We start from the raw sequence: 14429 nt of genomic DNA on the forward strand, positions 1-14429 counted from the left end.
TGAGGGTAATGCTGTTGATGTGGTATACAAGGACTTCCAAAAGGCATTTGATATGGTGCCATAGAACAGGCTTGTGAGAAAAGTTATAGCTCATGGAGGACGAGTTCCCCAGGGGTTGGTACTGGGACCCTTGCTTTTCCTGATATATATTAATGATCTAGACCTTGGTGTACAGGGACAATTTCAAAATTTGTGGATGATACAAAACTTGGAAGCATTATAAATTTTGAGTAGGACAGCATAGAACTTCAAAAGGACATGGATAAGTTGGTGGAGTGGGCAGATAGATGGCAGATGAAGTTCAATGCAGAGAGGTGTGATTCATTTTGGTAAGAAGAACATGGAGAGACAATACAAAATGAGTATAACTCTAAAGGGTGGGCAGGAGCTGAGGGACCTGGGTGTATATATGCATAAGTCATTAAAAGTGGCAGGACAAGTGGAGTGAGCAGGGAATAAAGCATACAGTATCCTAGGCTTTATTAAAATGGGCATAGAGTTCAAGAGCAAGGAGGTTATGCCTAACTTGTATAGGACACTAGTTAGACCCCAGCTGGAGTATTGTGTATAGCTCTGGGCGCCACACTTTAGGAAGGATGTGTACGCATTGGAGAGAGTGCAGAAGAGGTTTACAAAAATGGTTACAGGGATGAGAAACTTCACTTAAGAAGATAGATTGGAGCGGTTGGGACTGTTCTCCTTGGAGAGAAGAGGGCTAAGGGGAGATTTGATCCAGGTGATTAAAATCATGAGGGGGCTGGACAGAGTTGATTGGGAGAAACTGTTCCTGCTCAGAAAAAGGTTCGAGAACTAGAAGGCACAGATTTAAAGTGGTTTGCAAAAGAAATAAATGTGATGTGAGAAAAAACTTTCTCACACAGCGAATGGTTCGGGTCTGGAATGTACTGCCTCGAAGTGTGGTGGAGGCAGGTTCAGTCGAGGAATTCAAGAGGGAATTAAATGATTGTTTCTATCTAAATAATGTGCAGGGTTATGGGGGAAAAGGCAGGAGAATGGCACTAAATCATAATGCTCATTTGGAGAGACGGCACAGTCATGATGGGCTGAATGGTCTCTTTCTGCACCATAACAATTCTGTGAGGTTGCAAGAGATAGTGGTGAAGCTACTGCAATGTAAGAGGTAGAAAAGGGAAAAGGTAAAAGGCTAAGGGAGAAACAGCATTAACAGGCCAGGAAAAAAATCTGGAAATCCACATTCCATTTCAGCAGTCAGTCATTAGTCAGTCCGTGGGCCATGAGGGGTTGCGCACCTTCTTGAGCTTTCTTCTTGCTCTTGCGTTTTTAGCATTCATCATCCGCCTTGTTTCAAAGTCAGCTACAATGTGCTGAAGCAGGGCTCACCATTGCGGGCGGTCCAGTGCACTCTCTTCCTAGCAACTGAGGTCAAAGCCAATATTCTTGAAGTAGACTTTCAAGGTGTCTTTGAAACATTTCTGCTGGCCATCCTGTGATCTTTGACCAGTCATAAGTTGGGAGTAGCGTGCAATTGGGAAGGTTAGTGTTCGGCGTTCTGATGCAGTGGCCTGTCCAGCACAATTACCATGCGAGAATGGTTGTCTCTATGCTCAGGATGCCTGATAATATTTTATCACGCTCCTGACTTGTTCTTGTAGACAGTGAACAATCTTTGGGGAGTCAGGAAGTGAATTACTCGCTGCAGAACTCCTAGCCTCTGACCTGCTCTTGTGTATTTCTATGGCTGATTCACAAAAAGCACAAGAAATAGGAGCAAGAGTAGACCACACAGTTCATCAAGCCTGCTCCGCCATTCAATATGATCATGGCCGATCTTTGGCTTCAACTCTACTTCCCCCACCACAATTCCTCAACTCCCTTAATTCTCTGAGACTTCCAAAATCTGTCTATCCCAGCTTTAAACGTATTCAGTGATGGAGCATCCACAACCGTCTGGGGTAAAGAATTCCAAAGATTCACAACCATTTGAGTGAAGTAATTTCTCCCAATCTCAGTCCTAAATGATCAACCCCTTATCCTGAGATGGTGCCCCATGTTTTAGATTCTCCGACCAGCAGAAACAATCTCTCAGTATCCACCCTGTCAAACTCCGTCAGGATTTTATAGGCTTCAGTGAGATCATCTCTCATTCTTCTAAACTCCAGAGAAAATAGACCCAATTTATTCAGCCTCTCATCATAGAACAACCCCCTCACCCCAGGGATCAATCTAGTGAACCTTCACTGTATCGCCTCCAATGCAAGTGTATCCTTCCTTAAATACGGAGACCAAAACTGTACACAGTATCCCAGATGTGGTCTCACCAAAACCCTGTACAACTGTTGCAAGACTTCTGGTACTCCAATCCCCTTGCAATAAAGACCAATATGCTATTTGCCTTCCTAATTGTTTGTTGTACCTACATGCTAACTTTCTGTGTTCCTTTTACAAACATACCTAAATCTCTTCAAACATTAACACTCAGAAGTTTCTCACCTTTTAAAAAATATTCTGCTTTTCTATTTTATGACCAAAGTGAATATCCTCACTCCTCCCCACGTTACTCCATCTGCCATCTTGTTGCCCACTCACTTAACCTGTCTATATCTCTGCAGCATTTCTGTGTCCTCCCCACAGATTAACTTCCCATCTAGCTTTGTATCATCAGCAAACTTAGATACATGACTCTGTCTCTTCATCTAAGTCATTGATATGAGTTGTAAATAGTTGGTGCCCCCACACTGGCCCTTGTGGCACTCCACTAGTTACAACCTGCCAACTTGAAAATGCTGCCCCATTTATGCCCACTCTGTGCATTCTGTCAGACTTATATTTCTGGCTAGTTTACTCTCATATTCTATCTTTTTCCCTTTATCAACTTTTTGATGGCCTCTTGCTGGCTTCTAAAACACTCCGAATCCTCAGCCTTGCTGCTGTTTTTTATCAGTAGATGCTAGAGTTGTAGCTGTACTGGAGCAGCTTGGTTAAGTGTGCAGCTAGTTCTGGACCACATGTCTCAAGTACTATTGCTGGAATACTGTCAGGGTCCACAGCCTTTGCAGTATTCAGTGCCTTCAGCTGTTTCTTGATATCACGTGGAGTGAATCAAATTGGCTAAAGACTGGCATCTGTGATGCTGGGGACCTGCGGAGGAGGCCGAGATGGATCATCCAATGATTGTAGCAAGTACTTCAGCCTTATCTTTTGCACTGATGTGTTGGGTTCCCCCATCATTGGGAATGGGGATATTTGTGGAGCCTCCACCTTCAGTAAGTTGGTTAATTATCCACCACCAGTCACGGCTGAATGTGGCAGGGCTGTAGAGCTTAAATCTGATCCGATGGTTGTGGGATCGCTTAGCTCTGTTTATCACTTGCTGCTAATGCTGTTTTGCATGCAAGTAGTCCTGTGCTATTGCTTCACCAGGTTGACACCTCATTTTTAAGTACGCCTGGTGCTGCTCCTGGCATGCCCTCCTGCACTCTTCATTGGCCTAGGGTTGATCCCCTGGCTTGATAGTACTGGTAGAGTGGGGGATACACCAAGCCATGAGGTTACAGATTGTGTTCGAGTTCAAATCTGCTGTTGCTGATGGTCCACAGCGCCTCATGGATGCCCAGTCTTGAGCTGCTAGATCTGTTTGAAATCTATACCATTTAACACGGTGGTAGTGCCACACAGCACAATGAAGGGTATCCTCAATGTAAAGATGGAACTTTGTCTCCACATGGACTGTGCGATGCTCACTCCTACCAATTCTGTTAAGGACAGATACACCTACATGAAGTAGGTTGGTGAGGATGAGGTCAAGTTTGTTTTTCCCTTTTGTTGATTCCCTCACCACCTGCCGCAGACCCAGTCCAGCAGCAATGTCCTTTAGGACTTGACCAGCTGGGTCAGTAGTGGTGCTGCCGAGCCACTCTTGGTGATGGACATTGAAGTCCCCCCCACCCAAGGTACATTCTACACCCTTGCCACCTTCAGTGCTTCCTCCAGGTGGTGTTCAACAAGGAGCAGCACTGATTCATCAGCTGAAGGGGGTGGGGCGGGGGGGGGGGGGGGGGGGGGGGGGGTGGTCATTGGTGGCAGACCGGCGGTGGTAGTCAGCAGGAAGTTTCCATGCCTATAAGATTGATGGGATAGCTTTTGAATAGATTTCGAATAGATTTGGCAACTCAAGGCTGGGCACCCATGAGGCACTATGGGTCGTCAGCAGCAGCAGCAGAATTGTACTCAACTACTTACTGCCCTTGACATCAAGGCAGCATTTGACCAAATGTGGCATCAAGGCATCCTGGCAAAACTGGAGTCAATGGGAATCAGGGGGAAAACTCTCCCCTGGTTGGAGTCATACCTAGCACAAAGTAAGATGGTTGTGGTTGTTGGAGGTCAGTAATCTCGGCTCCAGGACATCACTGCAGGAGTTCCTCAGGGTAGTGTCCTCAGCCCATCCATCTTCAGCTGCTTCATCAATGACCTTCCTTCCATCATAAGGTCAGAAATGGGGAAGTCCGCTAATGATTGCACAATGTTCAGCACCATTTGTGAATGCTCAGATCCTGAAGCAGTCCGTGTCCAAATGCAGCAAGATCTGGACAATATCCAGGCTTGGGCTGACAAACAGCAAATAACATTCACGCCACACAAGTGCCAGGCACTGACCGTCTCCAACAAGAGAGGATCTAACCATATCCTTCACATCCAATAGCACTACCATCGCTGAACCCCCACTAACAACATCCTGGGGATAACCATTGACCAGAAACTGAGTGGACTATCCATAAGGGTTTTTATGACAATCGACAATGGTTTCATGGTCACATAAGTTTCAATGCCACATAAGTGCAGGAGATGGCCATGCCAACAAGAGAGAACCTAGCCATCTTCCCTTGACATTTGACATTTAATATTACCACCATCAACATCCGGGGGTTACCATTGACCAGAAACTGAACTGGATTAGCCATTTAAATATTGCAGCTACAAGAGTAGGTCAGAGGCTGGGAAACCTGCGGTGAGTAACTTACCTCCTGACTCCCCAAAGTCTGTCCACCATCTACAAGGCACAAGTTAGGAGTATGATGGAATACTCCTGGATGAGTGCAGCTCCAAAAACACTCCAGAAGCTTTACATCATCCAGGTCAAACCAGTCTGGCATTCTGTCTACCACTTTAAACATCCCTCCAACACTGACACACCGTGGCAGCAGTGTGTACTATATACAGCATGTATTGCAGTAAGTCATCAAAGGCTTCTTAAACAGAACCTTCCAAACCTGCAACCTCTACCGCCTAGAAGAACAAGGGCAGCAGATGCATGGGAACACCACAGCCTGCAAGTTCCCCTCCAAGTCACACACCACCCTGACTTGTATTGTTGTTTCTTCACTGTCCCTGGATCAAAATTCTGAAACTCCCTCCCTAACAGCATTGTATGTACCTACACCACAGGGGTTGCAATGGTTCAAGGCGGTGACTCACAACCACCTCTCAAGAGTAATTAGGGATGGGCAATAAATGCTGACCTTTTCAGTGATTGTCACATCCATTGAATGAATAAATTAATGGCTCCTCAAAACTCTACCAGAGATGATGCAAACAACCCAAATTTATCCATTCAGTGCAAGACTCAACAAACGAATCAGAAACCCACTTCACAAGGGGCAATAGACCCACTCAGGACACTCTCGTTGTGATTATGCGGTGTACACGCTACATATTTTTGTAAAATAATCAATTTTTTGTGGTAACCTGTACAATTTTGAGGAGATTGGTTGGGAATTCAATGATTATTCACTGCAAGTGGAATAATTATTGGCTGTAAAAACAGTTTTATGTGCAGGTTCTAATTGTAACTTCACTTGTTCGAAACAAACACATCCAGACTGAGTGCATTTTTACACAGACCCACCGAAGACTGTGGGTTCAGAATCTGCCACTAATCTTCCCATGTCATCTGGGCATCAAGCTTGTGTCCTGACATCCTGTTTAAAAGTTCACTTTTTGCACAAGCCTTCTGCAAATCCATTATGAAAATAAACATGAAATGGTATTACCAGACATCAGGAAAGGCTCCTCATAATGTCAAATATGTGACACCACTTTGTAACTAAGCCCATGCTTTAAAACTGGTGACTGTTCTCTCTGTTTAAGAGATACCCAACATGAGAGGGCCTTCAGAAAGAAAGTCTACTTACAGACGTCACCAATACATAGACTCGCAGATCAAACTTCCTCCCTGCAAATAACCAAAGGTCTCATTAGCAAACTTTGTACAAACAATTGTACGTAAATGAAAAGGCTTACAGGACACAAGAGGAGCTGGAGGTTTGAAAGGATGACAAATTGTGTACTGGAATAGGCACAGCATACAGGGGCCAAGAGGTGGAGCCTCAGCCAGAGTATCAAGGCTCTTTCCAATTGACATCAACTAACCAAGGAAAGGCTGGCAAAGGCACTGTACACCTATCAGTCTGCATGTGTGTTAGTGAAAGACTGGAGATATGTATGTGTGTATATGTGTGTATGTATATGTATGTGTGTGTGTGCACGCACATATATATGAGAGTGTGTTAGTAAACGACTGGAGACCTGTCTGAGAGAGACAGTGCCGTGTCAGAAACATGTGAATAGGAGTACGTCATTCAGCCCCTCAAGCCTGTTTCAGCATTTAATAAGATCTTGGTTGATCTGTATCAGTGGGAGAGAATGGAGAATATGGGCCTGGGAGCAAACAGTATCAGAGAACATTAGATAAGTGGGAGAATGAGCAGCAGAGATCAGCGAGAACAGACTTGGTCAGAGTTAGAATGAAAGCTAAACACGGAAACCTGAGAAAAAAATTCCACAGTGATAACATTGCTGTGGAGTGAGTGGATTGGGAATAGGCAAGTCTTAATCTGTTCGTTTTTTGCTGCTGAAATTCAAAAGGTGTCAGTTTCCATTGGACTTGGGATGATAGAGAGAATTTCCAGGGACTTTAGTGAATTAGTAACAAGCTAACTAAAATTACTTTAGTATCTCAGTTCTTCAGAAGTCAGTTTCCTCAGAGTTTTGCCCAGGTTATGTCCTCTCCAAAAAACAGCAAGACAAATCCAATTTGGCCAATTACTGTTCCATCAAGCTTCCCTCCATCATTACCAAAATGATGGAAGGTGTCATTGGATTTGCTATCAAGCAGCATTTTCTCAACAATAACCTACTCACTGACGCTCAGTTTGGATTCCATCAGGGCCACTTGGCACCTGACCTCATTACAGCCTTGGTCCAAAAAGGGATTCAAGTGGTGAGGTGAAGGTGACTTCCTTGACATCAAGGTTTCATTTGACCGAGTGTAGCATCAAGGGCCCTAGCAAAACTGGAGACAAGGGAAATCAGGAGGAAAACTCTCCATTGGTTCAGTTCACACCTTACACAAAGGAAAATGGTTGTGGTTGTTGGAGGTCAATCACTTCAATTCCGAGACATCACTGCAGGAGTGCCTCAGGGTAGGGTCCTAGGCCCCAAAATCTTCAGCTGCTTCATCAATGACCTTCTTTCCATCACAAGGTCGAAGGGGGATGTTGACTGATGATTTTGGTCTTCAGTACCATTCGTAATTCCTCAGATAATGAAGCAGTCTGTGCCCATATGCAGCAAGACCTAGACAACATTTAGGCTTGGATGATTAAGTGGCAAGTAACATTGCCTGACAATTGTGTGGCACTAATGATCATCTCTAACAAGAGAGAATCCAAGTCAGGATGTTGTGTAAGAGAATCTAACCATCTCTCCTTGACATTCAACAGCATTATCATTGCTTAAAGCCCAAACATCAACTGGACTAGCAATACAATTACGGTGGCCACAAGAGCAGGTCAGAGGCTGGGTATTGTGACCAGTAACTCACTTTCTTACTCTCCAAAGCCAGCCCACCATCTACAAGGCACAAGTCAAGAGTGTGATGGAATAACCTCACTTGCCTGGATGAACTTGACACCATCCAGGGCAAAGCAGCCTGCTTGATTGGCACCGTATCCACAAACATTCTCTCCCTCCACCACCAACACACAGCGGCAGCAAGGCAGGCTAGCTACAAAATGCACTGCAGGAACTTACCAAGGTTCCTTTGTCAGTACCTTCCAAACCCATGACCTCTACCACCTAGAGGGATGAGGCAACGGACACATCACCACTGCCTGCAAGTTCCCCTCCAAGTCACACACCATCCTGACTTGGAACTATTTCTGTTCCTTTGCTGTCATTGGGTCAAAAACCTAGAGCACTCTTCCTATCAGCACTGCGGGTGTTCCTGTGCCACATGGACTGCAGCGGTTCAGGAAGGCAGCTCACCACCACCGCCTCAAGGGCAATTAGGGATGGGAAATAAATGCTGGCCTTACCAGCGATGCCCACATCCCAAGAATGAATAAGGTGGATAAAAACAGCATGAATTACTTTTTTATGCATAAAAGAGTAGGTATAAAAGCAAAGAGATGATGCCAGAACTACATAAATCACCCAGCTAGGCCTCAGAGTATTGTGTGCAATCCTGGGCAGCATATTTTAGGAAAAACGCATTGTCTGAGAAATGGACATGAGGGAGTCTGTGATGATGGAACAGGGGAAGACTGGGCACACCACCCAAATCTCTGGGTCAGCTTCAGTGCTGTTGTGTGGACTTGGGCCAGATGGCAGCCTGCCACTGTGAAGACCAACGTGTCAAGGTGCAGTAGAGAGTAGGCGTTGCTGGGACCTTGGCCCTGCCTCCAAAAGTGCATGAAACTGGACCCATGTGACCCGTGATTGTGGTGGAAATGGGGTCCACTTGACCAAGCTCAGGGAGGTGGAGGAGGAGGTTGTAGTGTAGCTGGAAAAAAAAGACCAAGGAGGCTGGATCTTGGGGCTGAGCTGACAGGGATCTGGAAAAATGTGTGTTTTGGTGAAAATTGTACCCATGGAACTTGGGTGGAGTAAAGCTGCTGTCGGAGAGAATTGGGGGCGAAAGTCTCAAAGTGAAGGAGTTGGAAATCTACCGGAGGGATTAGAGTTTTGAAAGATTTTGAGGCTAAAACTGGTGCCATATTTTCTGAGTGGACTGACTGCCCAGTAAATCTGTGAGATCTATCTTTGTTATATCTGCTATTTAATTTATAGTTTATATAACCACAATTTGTCTGTTAATTTATGTTTAATTTATATTGATTTTAGCTTAGTTGTTAAAGCAAAGTTATAAAAGTGAAATCTTGTCCATGTGGTTTTCTTGTTGGGGGTCATCTGATACAATTAGTTCTTTTAGTTTGCTGGGATCCTAAGAGGGCAAAGAGGAATTTTACCAGGACTTTTCCAGGGTTGAGGCACATTAGTTATAATGAGAGAGTGGAAAAGGTAGGACAGTTCTCCTTGGAACAGAGAAGGTTAAAAAATGGCCTAATGGAGGTATTCATGATGATGAGAAATGCTGCTACAGTGAATAGGGGAAAAAGTCTTCCCTCTAGCGTATGGGTCAATAACTAGAGGTCATAGGCTTAAAATCATTTACAAACTATCCCGAGGGGAGATTGGGACATTTTTCAGAGGTTGCTGAGGTTTGAAATGCTCTTCTGGAAAAGGTGGTGAAAGCTTATTCCATAAATAATTTTAAAAGGAAATTGGATAGGTACTTAAAGATGGGGTATTACAGAATTATAGACAAAGTGGCAGCACAAACATGGTGGGCTGAATGGCATTCTTCTGTGCTTTAACTTTCTGATTCTATCTTAACTCCATCTACCCACCTTGGTTCCATTTGTTTAACAAAACCAATTGGTCTCAGTTTTTAATTTATTAATTGAGCCGTGATCTATTGTAAGAGAAAAATCCACATTTGCAGATATATTCCCTTATTGTTCAATTATTAACCAAAAGATCAGAATGTGGTTGAATTCAATGTTAGGTTTGAAAAGCAGCAACTTAAAACAATAGATAGGGTTTTAGATTTTGGTAAGGCTAACTAACAGTATGAGACAGGGACTGTTGGTCTGAATCCTTGTTAGTTCAAACCACAGATGAACAGTGGAAAAGGTTCAAAACATTTAACTTAATACAACAATATATCGCTAAAGGGCAAGAGATCTGCTCAGCAAATAAAGCAGTCATGTTCGACAAAAGAGATGAGAGTGAACATTAAAGAAACAATTTCCAAGTTTACACAGAATAGTATGGAGATTAGAAGAGATATAAAGACTAACCGAATAACACAAAGAAGTCAATGATTACTGCAAAATGGAATATGAAAAGAGAATTGCGGAGAGCAACACAAAGAAGTTTTACAATAATATTAGAAGAGCAGTTGAGAGTAAAGTCAGTGCCAGTTAGTGCTAGACGAGAGACGTGTCTGTCTGTGTCAGTTAGTGCCAGACTGGAGGCATATCCATCTGTCTCAGTTAGTGCCAGACTGGATCGTGTCTGTCTGTGCCAGTTAGTGCCAGACTGGAGACGTGTCTGTCTGTGTCAGTTAGTGCCAGACTGGAGGCATGTCTGTCTGTGTCAATTAGTGCCAGAATGGATCGTGTCTGTCTGTGCCAGTTAGTGCCAGACTGGAGACGTGTCTGTCTGTGTCAGTTAGTGCCAGACTGGAGACGTGTCTGTCTGTATCAGTTAGTGCCAGACTGGAGGCGTGTCTGTCTGTGTCAGTTAGTGCCAGACTGGAGGCGTGTATGTCAGTGTCAGTTAGTGCCAGACTGGAGGCGTGTCTGTATGTGTCAGTTAGTGCCAGACTGGGGGGCGTGTCTGTCTGTGTCAGTTAGTGCCAGACTGGAGGCGTGTCTGTCTGTGTCAATTAGTGCGAGACTGGAAACGTGTGTCTGTCTGTGTCAGTTAGCACCAGACTGAAGACATGTCTGTCCCTGTCAGTTAAGGTTAGACTGGAGATGTGTCTGTCTGGGTTAGTGCCAGACCAGAGCCGTCTCTGTGCTGCTTAGTGCCAGACCGGAGACGTCAGTGTGTGGGTTAGTGCCAGACTGGAGACGTGTCTGTCTGTGTCAGTTAGTGCCAGACTGGAGGCGTGTCTGTCTGTGTCAGTTAGTGCCAGACTGGAGGCGTGTATGTCTGTGTCAGTTAGTGCCAGACTGGGGGCGTGTATGTCTGTGTCAGTTAGTGCCAGACTGCAGGCGTGTCTGTCTGTGTCAATTAGTGCCAGACTGGAAACGTGTGTCTGTCTGTGTCAATTAGTGCCAGACTGGAAACGTATGTCTGTCTGTGTCAGTTAGCGCCAGACTGAAGACATGTCTGTCCCTGTCAGTTAAGGTTAGACTGGAGATGTGTCTTTCTGGGTTAGTGCCAGACCAGAGACGTCTCTGTGTGGCTTAGTGCCAGACTGGAGACGTCTCTGTGTGGGTTAGTGCCAGACTGGAGGCATGTCTGTCTATCTGTCTTGGTTAGTGCCAAACTGGAGGTGTGTCTGTCTGTCTCTCTTGGTTAATGCCAGACTGGAGGCATGTCTGTTTGTGTCAGTTAGTGGGAAACTGTAGACGTGTCTGTCTGAGTTAGTGGCAGACTGGAGATGTGCCTGTCTGTGTCAGTTAGTGTCAGACTGGAGACATGTCTGTATGTCAGGGTTAGTGCCAGACTGGATAGGTGTCTGTCTGTCTGGGTTAGTGCCAGACTGAAGACCTGTCTGTCCTTGTCAGTTAATGTTAGACTAGAGATGTGTCTGTCTGTCTGGGTTAGTGCCAGACTGGAGATGTGTCTGTCTGTTGGTGTGCGTTAGTACCAAGCTAGAGACCTGCTTGTCTGCCTGTGTGGATAAGTGTCAGACTGGAGACATGTCTATCTGGGTTAGTGCCAGACTGGAGTCGTCTCTGTGTGGGTTAGTGCCAGACTGGAGATGTGTCTGTCTGTGTTGGTTAGTGCCAGACTGGAGACGTGCCTTTCCATCTGAGTTAGTGCCAGACTGGAGATGTGTCTGTCTGTGTCAGTTAATGCTGGACTGGGGACGCGTGTCTGTCTGTCTGGATTAGTGCCAGACTGGAGACGTGTCTGCCTGTGTAGGTTTAGTGTTGGACTGGAGGCGTGTCTGTCTGTCTCTCCTTGTCTGATAATACTCCTGTGAGGGATGATGTTAAAGGGTCTATATAAATGCATGCATTTCTTTCTGTTAGAGGGATAAGATACAATACCTCCAATTAGGTAGGGGTTCTCAATGTAGCGCTGTACAACGTAACTCTCCACAGCAACTTCATCCTTTGTGTCATCTGCACGATTCCCATCCTAGAAGATAGAGACCTATTCAACAAAATGTTCGATCACACAGAACGTGATTATTGTTGGAAAAAGGAGACAGGCTGCTGAAGCTTTTTGCCTTTTACTCAGCAGGACATAAAATACAGACTCTTGCATTACTTAATATATAATTTGTGTTTCAGTAAAAAAGTCATCTGACATCTAACACATTGTTCCTCACCGAGGTTCAGTGATCCCTCAACAGGCTGGGTGAATATGGCCTTGTGCAGAGAACCCTACTGCCTCCCTTTGTCCCAGCAGTTTGTTGTACTTGTGTTACCTCTGCCCATTAACCCCATCATGCTGTAGTCCAAGAGGAATACAAACTGCTGCACCCATCTGGGAGCAAGTGGTTTTTGATTAATCCTTTAAGTCAAGACCAAGTCTTACAGCACCTGCCATACCACTCCATATAGACTTCAGTAACTTTAAACAACTCTGGAAACCACCAGAACAAGTGCCAGTAGAAATCATGAAAAATATGAAAGCACCTTGATAACCTTTTTAAATAGCACAGCCTGGGGTGTCTTTCCTGCTGCTGAACACATATTGAGCTGTGTGTGTTTAAGACAGGATGTTAGCTGGAGCAGTGTGCTCCAATTACGACGTTGGTGTCAAATCAGTGTTACAGAGCTTGCACAAATACCCACACCATACCCTTTGGTATGACTAGTGCCAGAAATGTGTCATCATTTTGGGGGTAAAATGGCACCCACAGTACAAAGAAAAAGGGCATTAGGGGAAAAATTTCACCCACAGCATGGGGGAAAAGGGCATTAAGAGGATAAATTTCACCCACAGCACACAGAAAAGGGAATTAGGAGGACGGATTTCACCCACAGCACACAGAAAAGGGCATTAGGACAGATTTCACCCACAGCACAGAGAAAAGGGGCATTAGAACAGATTTCACCCACAGCACAGAGAAAAGGGGCACGAAGGAGATACACTCAGGCATAGGCATTTACAGTGCAGGAGGACGACATTCAGCCCATCATGTCCGCACCAGTCAACAAAGATCTGACTACACCAATCCCATTTTCCAGCGCTTGTCCTATAGCCCTGAAGGCTATGGTAATGCAAGTGAATATCTAAATACTTATTAAAAGTTACAAGAGTTTCTGACTCAACCACCCTTTCAGGCAGTGAGTTCCAGACTCCCACCACCCTCTGGGCGAAAAGATTTCTCCTCAACTTCCCTCTTAGCCTACTACCTCTTACCTTAAATCTATGCCCCTTGGTTATTGACCCCTCTACTAATGGAAAAAGTGCCTTCCTATCCACCCTATCTATGCCCCTCATAATCTCTCAACCTTCGCTGCACCAAGAAAAACAACTCCAGCCTATCCAATCTTTCCTCATAGCTCAGACCCTCCAGCCCAGGCAGCATTCTGGTAAATCTCCTCTGCACCCTCTCCAGTGCAATCACATCCTTCCTATAATGTGGTGACCAGAACTGCACACAGTACTCCAGTTGTGGCCTAACCAGCATTTTATACAAGTTCCAGCATAACTTTCCTGCTCTTGTATTCTATGCCTCGGCTAATAAAGACAAGGAACCCCTATGCCTTCTTAACCATTTTATCTACCAGCCCTGTTACCCTCAGGGATCTGTGGAAATGCACACTAAGGTTCCCCTGATCTTCAGTACTTTTCAGGGTCCTACCATTCACAGTGTAATCCCTTGTCTTGTTAGCCCTCCCCAAGTGCATTACCTCACATTTCCAGTTGAATTCCATTTGCCACTGAGATAAAGGCAAAATACTGCGGATGCTGGAAATGTGAAACAAAAACAAAAATTGCTGGAAAAACTCAGCAGGTCTGACAGCATCTGTGGAGAGAAAGACAGAGTTAACGTTTTGAGTCTGTATGACTCTTCTTCAGAGCTAAAAGAAGTAAAATGTGATGAAATATACACAGTTTAAGGGGGTTGGAGCAGGTGAAGCTGGATAGAAGGCCAGTGATAGGTGGAGGCAAAGGAGAGATTGCCAAAGATGTCATAAACAAAAGGTCAAAGGGGTGTTATTGGGGCTATGTACATGCAGCTATTATCACTTGCTGCTTTCTTTCCTTCATATGACCATTAGTACCTCCTTTAGCCAGTAGCACCGCCATCAACATCCCTTTGACCTTTTGTTTATGACACCCTTGACTATCTCTCCTTTGCCTCCACCTATCACTGGCCTTCTATCCAGCTTCACCTGCTCCACCCC

At 44.9% G+C, this 14429-nt stretch overlaps 1 protein-coding gene across 1 annotated transcript in view; it reads right to left on the bottom strand.

The window, feature by feature from the left end:
* LOC121287548 (probable tubulin polyglutamylase TTLL9) overlaps positions 1–14429 on the bottom strand; it is a 143517-nt gene that overhangs the window by 109138 nt on the left and 19950 nt on the right. Inside the window, exons 6-7 of the mRNA XM_041205479.1 lie at positions 12114–12204; positions 6174–6214 (exon numbers count right to left, since the gene is read on the bottom strand). Coding sequence (XP_041061413.1) covers positions 6174–6214; positions 12114–12204 — 132 coding nt within the window. The remainder of the gene's footprint in view (positions 1–6173; positions 6215–12113; positions 12205–14429) is intronic.

Source organism: Carcharodon carcharias, chromosome 14 (assembly GCF_017639515.1).
Source record: "Carcharodon carcharias isolate sCarCar2 chromosome 14, sCarCar2.pri, whole genome shotgun sequence".
NCBI lineage: Eukaryota > Metazoa > Chordata > Chondrichthyes > Lamniformes > Lamnidae > Carcharodon > Carcharodon carcharias.